This window comes from Herpailurus yagouaroundi, unplaced genomic scaffold (genome assembly GCF_014898765.1).
Source record: "Herpailurus yagouaroundi ecotype Mexico unplaced genomic scaffold, PumYag 183, whole genome shotgun sequence".
NCBI classification, from domain to species: domain Eukaryota; kingdom Metazoa; phylum Chordata; class Mammalia; order Carnivora; family Felidae; genus Herpailurus; species Herpailurus yagouaroundi.
The window spans coordinates 3,944,959-3,957,657 of NW_024412414.1; the positions used below are offsets into that span (position 1 = coordinate 3,944,959).

The 12,699-nt window shown below is 48.7% G+C and overlaps 1 protein-coding gene and 1 long non-coding RNA gene across 3 annotated transcripts in view; one reads left to right on the top strand and one right to left on the bottom strand.

Annotated features, from left to right (window-relative positions):
* Window positions 1-8,810, bottom strand: part of SLC6A1 (solute carrier family 6 member 1) — a 20,664-nt gene extending 11,854 nt beyond the window's left edge. The window contains exons 1-6 of one of the 2 annotated variants that reach the window (XM_040491965.1): window positions 8,685-8,810; window positions 6,755-7,084; window positions 6,218-6,349; window positions 5,313-5,413; window positions 4,336-4,445; window positions 2,532-2,664 (exon numbers count right to left, since the gene is read on the bottom strand). In XM_040491965.1, the coding sequence (XP_040347899.1) occupies window positions 2,532-2,664; window positions 4,336-4,445; window positions 5,313-5,413; window positions 6,218-6,349; window positions 6,755-6,992 (714 nt within the window). In that variant the 5' untranslated portion in view covers window positions 6,993-7,084; window positions 8,685-8,810. Of the gene's footprint in view, window positions 1-2,531; window positions 2,665-4,335; window positions 4,446-5,312; window positions 5,414-6,217; window positions 6,350-6,754; window positions 7,085-8,684 lie in introns of those variants that run through there. The other variant, XM_040491966.1, reaches the window with a different exon arrangement.
* A 1,546-nt stretch (window positions 8,811-10,356) lies between these two features.
* Window positions 10,357-12,442, top strand: LOC121041259 (uncharacterized). The gene is made up of 2 exons (XR_005795639.1): window positions 10,357-11,102; window positions 12,077-12,442. It is a non-coding gene; the product is annotated as an uncharacterized LOC121041259 (long non-coding RNA).
* The last annotated feature ends 257 nt before the right edge of the window (window positions 12,443-12,699 follow it).

A 12,699-nucleotide genomic window follows, 5' to 3' on the forward strand; every position in this document is an offset into this window, starting at 1 on the left:
ACACACACACACACACACACACACACACACACACACACACACACACACACACAGTTCCCTTCAACAGCTCCTAGAATTTAAGTTACATGAAGGAGAGGGCTTGTCTTGTTCAGTTCTGTTTTCCCAGTGCCTAGAACGGCCCATGGTATATAAGAGACACTCAATAAATGCCTAGTACATAAAAGCATGGGGGTGAACATTTTAATGTTCCTTTTTGAGAATTTGCTTTGCATATATGATCACATTTTCTTACAAAGTGATGCTCAAATTATGTACTTGCATCTTCATTTAACATGTTTAAAATTCAAAAACACGGTACATACTTTATTTGTTTACTAAAAATTGTTTTATTGTCTCTTAAAAATGTGATATTTAATTATGGAAAATAGTCCCTCAGAAGGCTCTACCATCCTTTTTAAAGTTTCCCCTACTGTTATCCATTTATGTGAATTTCACTAACTTTTTTATGCATTTTATATGAATGTCACTAATACAACATTGGACACCCCTATATATAAAACTTTGTGCAGAAAATTATTATACCACTCTTGGGAAAATTTTGTAGAAGTAGAATTAATGACTAAAAAGGGATAAATTTCTCAATGGCTTGTGATCCATATTGCTCAATTACCTTCCAGAAACCGAACTTTGTCCAGCATTTCAGAGCGCACCTTCCCCACAAAGGTGCCAGCACTGAGTATAATCATTAAAAAGTACGTGGGTTTTGTTTTTTTTTTTTTTGCCAAATTGATAATCAAAAGACTGATGTCATTGTCTGAGATTACACTTCTTTGTCCACTGTTGTGAAAGAGCAGTTTTCAAGTTCAATAACCCTTGTATTTCATAGTTTCATTTCCCTCAATGGATCTGAGATTCTTCAGGGTTAGCAAAGGCAGCCATAATCCACTAGAAACACCACTGTACTCGGAATTAGGAAAAAGGAATTTGAAACACCTGCAGCACCTATAAGCTGTGTGACGTTGGATCAATTTCTCATCCTCTCTGAACCATGCATTTTCTTGTCTGGAAAATGGATACAATCAACCTGCCTACTCAGAGGACATACAACATGCTTAATATATATTGCCTAGGTCTTACACTTTAATCTGTCTTCCATGTTCAGAATGGAGTCAGGTATACACTAGGTGCTTAATAAGTGTTTACTGTTGGATTGGACGACTCACTCAAAAGATAACTGATATCATGGATTGTCTACATAGTATATGGTATATGGTGGCTAGGCATATGCTACATATTCTGCATAGATTATTCTCCTCAGTCTTTATGACAACCCTGTAAGGTACTATTATTGTATCCATTTAACAGATGAGGAGACTGAGGCACAGAGAGGTGAAATAGATTGCCCGAGCACACACAGCTAGGAATCAGGGGCCTGAGATTCAAGCTGAGCTCTATTTCTTCCAGTGCCTTTAGCCCCTACATTCTTCTGTTTCTTAAAATCGGGATGGGAGACCCCTGTGCCCTCCTCCTGACTGCCTAGTCTAAGGACACATTCGAGAGGTTTTGACACTGGATTTGGAACTGAGAACCTGGTAGGTCCAAAGGTCCCACCAGACTGGAATTGGTGAGTTTTTCATCACCTGCACTCATGCCCAAGCATGTTTGTTAAGGTTCTGTTTTGCTTACATCAGCTTAGGTAGTCTGGACCTCCCTGCTCTTGCCTGATTCAGTTCAAATCCCTTCTCTCCCTTACTTGCTATAAGAACTCAGGTCTCTAAGTTCCCTTCAGGCTAGGGCCAGTGACAGGCTGAGCCATCTTCTGACCCTGGACTCCTGGGGTGGGGCTTTAAGGAGAAAGGAATGGGTGTGAGGCCAGTCCCCTTACCCCAACTTGATTGGCAAGCTCCCCAGATGTCCCCAGGATGGACCTCCCCGCCCCTCCAAGCTTGACCTGCTCTGCCCTTGCCAGTAATAAAAACAAAACAAGTACAATTCCTCTCGCTAGCTGCTGAGAGCTTTACAAAATCATCACCCCATTTGATTTTCATGACAAACCAACAGATGAGCCCCATTTTTTAAAGAAGGAAATGGAGTTTCAGAGCAGTGACCGAAGGTCACCTAGCCAGGTAAACAGGGAAGTTGGGATCTAAACTCAGGACTGTTCCAGAACAGGGCCTGCGTATTTAACCATTCATTGATCCATTTCTGATGCTCCTCAAAGGCTGGGATGTGGAATATTCATCTCTGGATCACCCTACAAGGGCTGGCTCAGTGGAGATGTGTGGGGACAGTTTGTTCAATGGTCCTTGAGCAAAGTTTACCACGTGTTTTGTCATGGCTCTGTGTAACTGTCTGACTTGCATTGTGGTATGTAATCCTCAGAGCTGCCCAGAAGGTAGGTAGCGTTATTATCCCCATTTTACAGGAAAGGACACCAAGGCAGAGGGAGATGAAGAGAACTGCTTCACTCCAGGTTCGACGGGATTCCTCGAGGTGCAGACTCCTTGCCCAGAGCAGAAATCCCCTTGTAGATCTGTCCCCTTCTGGTCCCCACTGTGCACAGGCCTTACCTTTCCAGTCCAGCCAACACCCTTCCAGATACAGAAATACACAAGGATCCATGCGATGGCCAGGGTGATGGCCAGAGGCCAGCGGATCTGACCTGGCTTATCTAGCCCGTCTGTCATCTGATGCATATTCCGCCTGGTGGAACAGTGGAGAGAGCAGAAAGTCACGTGGGAGCTGGAGTGACCTGGGGGTACCCAGGGACTGAACACAGATGACATCCTCCACTGGGACTGTGCTGACATCTGTGGTCACTGAGATCCAGGAGCTGGCTGGAGACCGTGGGGTCCATTATACTAATTGGCAGAGAGTGTGCTATTTGCTCAAGGGACCTGCCAGAACCTTAGTCTGGCCACCTTTATTGCTCACCTGTTTGGCTGCAGTGCCCTCCTAGCTAGACCTGCACCTTCATTTTTGCTCTGTCCCCACTCCCTTCTAGCCCCAGAGACCCTTCTAAGTGGTAAGTCTGATTGTATCACTCGCCTGCTTAAAACCCTACAGTGAATAGCTCTTTACTTCCTCAGCATGAAGCCCAGCCTCCCCAGGCTGACCTTGCAAGGCCCTTCTGGGCTGGCCCTACTTTTCTCTCTAGTCTCAGCACCCCCTGAAGCCCCTCAAACGCTCATCAGCCTGGATGACTCCCATCCCCTCACCTGTGCCTGGCTTGCGCTCACCTGCCTCCAAGCCTTCATGCATTCTCTTCCTCCTGCTGACACCTGTCCTTCCTATGTGGTTTTCATCCTTAGATGTCACTCCTCACCTGGGCTGGTCCAGGTACCAACTTGGGGCACCTCTAGCCTCCCGTGCATCCCCCCCTCTTAGCCTTGCTCATCTGGTGTTACGACTGCCTGTTTGCTTATGTTTGCCATGCCTCTAACCACACTGCACACAGTAAGCACTCAAGAAATGTTTACTGAATAAATGGCTGAACGCAGTCCGGAATGGGTATGTGGCCGATGCTGGAAAGAAGCAGAAGCCAACGAATCTAATTTTATTTGTAAGGAGACCAACCTAGCCAAGGACACTTCTGCACAAAGACTAGCATCACGTGTTCTGACACCTCCTGAGAACAGTTCCTCCTGGCAGCTTATCTAAGGTGCTGTGGAACCTTTCAGAGTGCTCCCAGACCCTTTCAAGCTACTCAACACAAATGCCTCCTTCATGCCAAAAAGATTTGGATCCCAAGGCCCCTTTTAGTAATCAATATCCCAACACACAATCTATGATGTGCTCTCCTGAAGATACAATCAGCACGGCCTTCAGTATGTACAGTGTGTGTGTGTGTGTGTGTGTATGCATGTGTGTGTGTGTGTGTGCATGTGTGCCTTTAGTCCAAACAACTCTGGGTTTCTAAGTAGACTGGACTGGTTTTCAGGATGAGCTGGGATTTTGTTGTCCTCTCCTGGCAATTCTCCCTGTCCTGTGCTGGTTACTCCCTTCCGGGGACTCACTCTTCACCCTTGTCCATTCTGTTCTGTGCCCTGGGAGGCTGGGTGCTATGCCTATATGGCTGGCTCCCTTGTCCTCTGGCTTCTAGCTAGGTTTGACCAATGGCAGGAGCCACTGGTCAGGAGGAGAGAGAAGGCAGGAATTCATTCTCTGTACTGAAGCAATTCATTCTCCCTAGTTTGTAACTAGTGGCCCTTTCCATGGCCCAGCTCTCTAGGAGGGAGAAAGGGACTTCACTCTCCCTCGCTTCCCCCTCAGCCCTGCGCACATCATCAGCTCCCATCACCCTTTTGAGGGCACCTCTGTCTCCTGCTGGCCCTGGCTGATAGGCACCCCCACCACCGATGGCCCCACACTTACTCCCAGAACTCTACCACGGCGCTGGTCATGTTGGTGGTGTTGACGACGCTGTAGTTGGAGAAGCAACGGTCTGTGTTCCAGGGGTTGTCACACTGTTTCCACGGCAGCGTCTGCAAAGGCACAGGGGCACGGACAAACACAATTGAGCCCCCAGGGGATGGCAACAGTGGTCCCAGTGCACCTCGTCCATCCTCACAGTCCCCCAAGCCTCCTCATAGCCATCCATTACCTCGCCTCCCCTCTCCAACAGCTCTCAGGTGCAGGTCTTGTTGAGATCCCCATTTTAGAGATCAGAGAGGGGCAGCAACTTGTTCAAGATTGCACAGCTCCTAAGTGTCAGAGCTGAAACTTGAACCTTGATCATATCCCTCTGAAAACCAGCTTTCTGAGCGGCACCACAATATCTTGTCTGTTCATCTGGGGGCTGCTTCCTAGCTATGTGACCTTGAGTAAGAGATCTCGCCTGTTTGACCCTCTGCACACTGATGTTAACAGTGAACACTTTACGGTACTTGTTCTTTGTGAGGTACAATCCTAAGCCTTTTGCACATATTTACTCCTTAATCCTCACAACAACTCTATGAGGCAGGTTTCCTTTCTACCTTCATTGTATAAATAAGCACTGTGGCTCAGAGAGGTTAAGTTTCTTTCTCGAAGTTGCACAGCTGGTATATCCTGGGGTCAGCATTGGAACCAAGGAAGTCTGGGTCCGTATGAAATGAGCTAACAAAAGCCACCTTAAGAAGGGTGTCAAGAGGAGTAGATGTTAGCCCCCATGAAGCACCTGGCTCAGTGGCTGGCCCAGAGCAGCTGTTGGTTCATGGTGCTACAACTTGCAGGGAGACAGGGACCACTGAACACAAACCACACCCTCCACCCAAGGAACAGCACTGTGAGCAGAAAGGTAGTCCCAGTAGACAGAGAGTAGGCTCTGGGTCTGGCTCCTTCTGGAGGGGGCGGTGCAAGGGTCCACTCACTGTGGTGAAGGAATTGTACAGGTAGTAGATGGCCCAGGAGATGATCACGATGTAGTAGATGTTCAGCCAGAATGACAACACAGCGGCGGCAAGGCCCACACCTGGGAGTGGACACGGCAGCATGACATTTCATAGAATAATTACATGGGGCGCCTGGGTGGAGCAGGTCATGATCTCACGGTCTGTGAGTTTAACCCCTGCATCAGGCTCTGTGCTGCCGGCTCAGAGCCTGGAGCCTGCTTCGGACTCTGTGTCTCCCTCTCTCTGCCCCTAACCCACTTGCATTCTGTCTCTGTCTCAAAAATAAATAAACATTAAAAAAAATTATAACACTCCAGTGAGTGCCATTCTTATCATTTTCCATGATGCCCACCAGCTCACTGGCCCTTGGAGACAGGTGTTATTGAGACACTGAGGCTAAGAGAGAGGCAGGAACTTAGCTAAGGTCACACACACCTGGCAAGTGGGGACTTGGGTCTGCGGCCCAGCACTGGCTGGTTGCAGGTGGGGCAGGAGTCTGAGCTTGCCAGACAAGAATGCTTCTCCACATATCTATCTGAGTGTCAGGCACTGAGTAAGGAAGCAAAGACAATTGCACCAGCCCTGGCTCGGGAAATAAGTTCACAGGACAGCAGGCTGGTGTGTGTGTGGGGGGGTGGGTGGGGGGGTGGGGGGGGTGGGGGGGGGGCCTCTGCACTGGGCACTCCTGTCCACCTCCCTCACCCTAGATTATAGTCAGTGCCACCATCTATCACCTGGCTCCTTGTGAGGGCTCCACTCTGCTCAGAAGCGAACCGAGCAGGTCCCCCTCTCCAGTGGGGATGGAAGTGCCGGGAAGGGCCTGGTTTCACCATAGTTCTGTGGGCAGGGGCACCAGCACATGGCCCCCCACTCTGCAGACTTACCCTTGAACATGGGGGCCAGCTTCCACACCCCCAGGCCCCCGATGGATGTGTACTGGCCCAGGGAGCACTCCAGCAGGAAGAGAGGGACCCCCGCAAAGATAAGGGTCAGGAAGTAGGGGATCAGGAAGGCCCCTGTGGAGTTGAGAAGAGAGACGCTCGTGACCCCAAGGCTTTGGAGAAGCCCCGGTCAGAGGGAGCATCACGGCAGGGCGTTTTCGGGTCCCGGCCATGATATCCTTACCCTCTGCCTCAAAAGCAGCACCCACAGCCAAACTGAGGTCCAAGGATGTCCTTTGCTCAAACTATGTCCCCCGTTCTTTGCAAAATGAAGAGGTGAACTTTTTGGTGGTGTTAACAAAGGACACTTGTCCTTCTGGGAATCTTTTGGTTAAGGGACAAGAAACAGGAAATGGGGCCTGTACTCCCTTTGGAGTCTTTAGGGGACCCCTTCCCCTGAGTTTGCCCCAGAAAACGCCCAAGTGTGACACTCTCCAAGGGGTCCAGGCCCGGCTGGGAGGTTGCCAGGCCAGCACCTACCACCTCCGTTTTTGCCGCAGAGATAGGGGAATCTCCAGACGTTGCCCAGGCCGATGGCATAGCCCACACAGGACATGAGGAAGTCGAAGCGGCCCTTCCACGTGTCCCGGTCTGGAAGGTCCGCTGCCTTCTTCTGCACCTTGACCACCAGAGTTTTGGGCTTGTCATTGGCCACAGGGGCCTCGCTGACCTCCGTGGAGATCTGCCCGTCGGCCACCTTGCTGCCATTGGTCGCCATGTCTCGGAGTTTGGACACAGAGGTCCTGGCAGATGGACGTGCGATGTCGGCCCCAGTCCACGCGGACAGCAGTTTTGCGGCTCAAGGTCACCCTGGGAGAAGAGAGAGGTGGGGTGATAGGCACAGAAGGGTGGCAAGATCCTGGAGTTGCCCCAAAATTACAAAAATAAAATAACCCCAAACAACCTAGGAGCTGGAGAAGGCTCTCTCATAAGCCCTCTTTCTCCTAGAGGAAGGGCAGTACCCTTTGTTTCTAGACTTGTGCGTGGGGATGTGGTGTCTTCATAGCTCCTGAGCTAACGTCAAACCTGCATCTGCGTCACATGCCCTCGTTATGGGTCTCGCTCAGAGAAGAAAACTGAGGAGACCAAATATTCAGACAGAAATATTAAGTGTTCCTTATCTTTGCCTCGTGGGGTACAACTAGATTTCTCATTCTCTGAGGTCATAGTAACCATGACCAATGTAATGGTGGGGCTTAACCATGGGCTGGAACAGGGAGGTAACCCAGCTACAGGTGGTGAGTGAAGGCGGTACACCCCTTGTGCACCCCAATGTTTATAGCAGTGCTATCAACAATAGCCAAAGTATGAAAAGAGCCCAAATGTCCATCTACGGATAAATGGATAAAGAAGATAAGTGGATAAATAAAGAACACACACAATGGAGTATTACTCGGCAATCAAAAAGAATGAAATCTTGCCATTTGCAACTACGTGGATGGAACTGGAGAGTATTATGCTAAGTGAAATTAGTCAGAGAAAGACAAATACCCTATGACTTCACTCATATGAGGACTTTATGACACAAAACAGATGAACATAAGAGAAGGGAAGCAAAAATAATACAAAAACAGGGAGGGGGACAAAAACATAAGAGACTCTTAAATACACAGAACAAACTGAGGGTTACTGGAGAGGTTGTGGGAGGGGCAGGGGCTAAATGGGTATGGGGCATTAAGGAATATACTCCTGAAATCATTGTTGCACTATATGCTAACTAACTTGGATGTAAGTTAAAAAATAAATTTAAAAATATATTAAAAAATTGAGTTATGATAATAGTATGTCCCTCATTGGGCAGTGTTCTTTGCTTATTCAATGAGGACCCTGTGCCTGGCAAATGGTGGGAAGTTGTTACTATTTTCTCAGCAACCCCAAGCCTGGCCACGCTTCCAAGTTCTTTGTGAAACTCTGTAACAATGCAGATTCCCAGGTCACACGCCAGATGTCCCACATCAGAATCTCAAGAAGATGCATCCTGAATCCATACATTTAACAAATTCTGCAAAAGGAGGTTCTTATGCTGGGAGCCAGTCCCAGCCATCAGTTGAAGAAGGACCACTAGTTTACATGACCTCTCTGACCCAAGATATATCTCACCTACACCCTGCACTCTCCTTACCTCTTCAGTTCCAGAGGCAGCGTGGGGTAGAGGACGGTGTATGATGTTGGGCTCGGTCCCGTCCTGGATTCAAATCTCCAGTCTGCCTTTTACAAGCTGAGTGACCCTAAGCACTGTTTTTTATTGCTCTAGCCTCAGTTTCTTCATCTATATAATGGGAGTAATCTTATCTAACCCGTAGAAGGGTGGCAAAACTAAGCTTTAATAGCTGTAAGAGTACTTTTCACCTGACTGGTTTACAGAGAGAACTCCACAAATGGTTGTAATGATTTTGGTTACAGATGTTACCTGATGATTTTCAGTGGTGCGTCAGCTCCAGAGCAGTGCCCTCTGCAGCCCCTGGGTGGGATCCTGAAAAGCAGACATGAGGAGGGACCTTGGTGAGCTGGCAGGCAGTACCTAATGGGCAGCCCTGGAGGGAGAGCGGCAGGGGGGCGGGAAGCCTCTCTCTGAGCGCCCCTGCCGGGTGACCACGTGAGTCCATGCAGTGTGGTGCTGGCCACGGGGCACTGGGAACATGCTGGAAGGGGCCTGCTGCCCTCTCAGGACCTTGCCTTGAAGGCAAGGCAAGGATGTCACTCCATCATTTTATGAGAAGGAAAAGAGAAGGCGACAGAGAGGACGCAGCTCCTCAGGGCCCAAATGGGAGCCAGCGAACTCAGCCGAGATTTTTCTCCATCCTCCAACCAAACATGCAGAAATGTTGTAAAAGACCACCTTAAGAACACGTGAGACGGTACCTTGTTTTATGGAGTGAAAAAAGCAGACCTCAAAATAGTTCATTTAGTATGATCCTAATTTTGCCCACTCCCCACCCCCAAATGTGTTCATTAAAAAAAACCCTCCAAGACCCAAGGGATATATCCTAAGGTATTCACAGTGATTAGTTTATAAGAGTCATTTTTATTTCCTTTTTTTTGTGTGTGTGTGTGTGCTTTTCTGGATTTTTAGAATTATTTCTACATTTCTGCAAAAAAATTACATTTCTAAGTTTCTATAAGACATTTTTAAATTAATAAAATCATGCAGAATAAATGTATGGAATCCCCAGGGCTCACAGGAATGTGTGAAGCACTGGTCTGAGGTCTGAGATGTAGGAGGGGAGCCAAAGCAATGTGCAGCCTCCTCCCTCAGTGTTGCCCCGCTGGGGGGACCCTGGGGGCTGTGCACCCACCTGACGGCCCCTCACGCGCAGTCTTCATTACCAAACACCATCGTCTCTTCCTAGAGTTCACAGAAAACCAGACCACCTTCAGGCCATCGAAACTTTACTGCCAACCCTGTTTCTTGTTCTCAAGGATGACCCACAGCCTTGTCTCAGATGCCCATCTAGCTCCTGACTTGGGCCTGGCGCCATCAGAAGGAACTCCAGACTCAGGTAGGGTGACCTCCCATTGTCAGGGATGGTAGCTCATTCTGTAGTCTACCAGGAAGTCTTGGGATATGCAAGAGAGAGAGCAGCATCAGGAAAAGGGGAGGCTAAAATGGAACCCCTTTTGTGGGGGGGGGCAGTTAGCCATTCACTATCAAAGCAGTGATGCCCTTTACTGTCCCCATGACCTACCCTTGTGGGCTCCAGCCACCATGTTTGTCCAAAAGGATCCAATCACCTTGGACCAGGGCTGATCACCTGACTCTGGCTAGTCAATCAAAGCTCCTTGCCTGGGAATTTGGCATGAGACTGAGAAAGAAGACCAGCCTCTCCCATCTATCTGCTGAGAAGGAAGGAAATCAGAGGTCCAAAGACGGAGAGAGAGGAGTACCTGCGTGGCTCAGTCGGTTAAGTGTCTGACTCTTGACTTGGGCTCAGGTCATGATCTCACAATTCGTGGGCTCGAGTCCTATGTCAGGCTCTGTACTGACAGCGCAGACCTGCTGGGGATTCTCTCTCTCTCTCTCTCTGCCCCTCCCCCACCCATTCTCGCTCTAAAAATAAAGAAATAAACTAAAAAAAAAAAAAAAGATGGGAGAGAGAATCTTGGAAGCATTTGTGTCTGCCATTCCAGGCTTTCTTAAGGCTGGGTTACATACCTGTGTTTAGAGGTTACAAAGAAAGCATCCCCATAGCGGTAACATAAATTTCCTGTTTGCTCCCATTGACTCAGAGGATTCCTGCTAGTCTTGAATCTCTGCTCCCTTACCACTTGACCAAGTTCTCTGTAGCCTACGGGAACGACAACTTCTGGCCTCCACTCTGGATACATTTGTTGATTATCCACAGAGAGTCAAACCAAACTAAAATTTACGGTGCTGTGCACTGGGGCCTCAGATTGCCCCACACCACTCAGGGAGAGAGACAGACAGAGTGACAGGCAGGCAGGCAGGCAGACAGGTGCCCCTCTGGCCTACTCCCAGGAAGCAGGGGAGATGGCAGGGTGTGTTTAAGGGGGAAACACGGTGTGTATGTCCTTTGAAGAAATCATTCAACATTGACACACAGGAAAGGTGGAAGGTCAGGAGGAAGCAGAGTTCTGGTTCACCGGGCGGTTTATTCCACCACCCTCTCCATGAGTACATTTAGCATCACCTCGTGCAAAGGCCAGAGAGATCAGAGTCCATGGCTACTTGAAGAGCTCAGCATGAGAGAGGCATACATGCTATCTTCAGAATATGAGAAAGATTTAGCTAGATGCCTGTAACTGCCCTCTGAAGAGCCACGTCTCCGCGTGTACAGCCTTCCTTTTAGAAGACGTGCAAAATGTGAAGGTAACAATATAAGGCCACGAACTGATGTAACTGGTGCTTCTTTGGGGATCCCCATGGAGAAGGCCCTCTGGCTTGCAAGGCAGTGGGACAGACGGCCCCGGGGCTACATCAGAGACCTCAGCTCCCCTTCACATTTACTAACGCTGGGCAAGTTCCACCCCCTTTTTGATCCTCATCTGTAAAATGGGGCGGTGAAGGGTTACATGAGATCATGCATGTAGAGCAGGGGAAGGAATACCTAGCTCAGAGTGAGTGCTTAGGAAATCTCAGCCCTCATCATCACTGTGATTATTTCTGTATGTGTGCGGATTGTGGTTCCAAATCTAGGTGTCACAGCTTCCCAGAAGGCCATCGTGGTAGTGACGATGGCAATACCACTACTAAGAGCAGCTAACATTTATTGAGGGCGTATCATCTGGTCCTTCACAGACTTTCAGCATTTTCAGACTGATGGAAATAGTCCTTTTAGCCTCCAGGGGGGAAACTAGCTAATGAAAATGTCAAATCTCCATGCTTTGGGTTCTCTTGTATACCAACTTAGGAGTGGTCTAGCTGATCACCTTGGGCCAGTCGAAGCTGGGAGTGGTACGTTTGTGTGGTCAGTTAATAAAATAAAGAACTGTTCTGTAATAAGTCAAGTCTGGCAAGAAAAAGACAGTCCAAAGCATCTAGTAGATGGCAGGAAAATGATCAAAGGGCCCCTGTTCATTAAAAAGCCTAGGGCCCGATGCTTACAGACAGCACATTCAGAAGCGGCCTCGCTAATACCCCCCAAGAATAGCTTCTTGCCAATTTTCATTCCTGACACCAGCTGGTTAACCTGTCGCTCCCTTTCTCCGAAAAACGGCACATGGAAAGCACAGGCATGTTCAAGTTCACAGCAGAGGAATCTGGCTGTCTTTCTAGAAACGTAATGCTCTCTGAAGCAGGAGCCAACCTTCTAGCCAGTTGCTATTTCCCCTTTCCCGAAACAGGTTCCTGCGCTTTGCCGCCAGGGGCTGCTCAGTGTGGAGATGGCTCCGTGGACCCACCGCCGTGAGACCAGGCATGTCTTCACCAGCCTGTACAGTGCCATTCTGCAGCCCTCCTCCACCTGCCGACGCAATGGGTAATAGGAATGCCTCTCACCACCTCGCGATTTGGGACATTTTTCCAAGGCCCACTTCCAGAGCCTTCTGGATCTTCCCCATCAGGTGACGATATTCCGCAGACCAAGAATCTGGCCACATGTTCCTCCTTAATACTTTCCCATGTTAGCTGAATTCCACCGAAGTTAACATTCTACAGGGCACTGTTAAGGTGTGACCGCAAGTGACCCATTTTCCACTTTCGCTCACCTACTCATTCACTCCTTCCTTTCTTCAGTAAGTACTTACTCAGCATATGCTGGGTGCTGAAACAGGGATGGGACAATCATTTCTAGCACTTTGCATTTTGAACCGGAGTTTGAATCCGTGAACTAACAGGGACCAGCAGAAAGATTCCATGTTGTAAATGTTTACTAGGGTCTAATGTGTACACGGAGCTGGGCCGGACACTTGGGTTGCAAACATTAACAAGACCAGGTCCTTGACCTTGACAAGGTCACAGCCTAGAA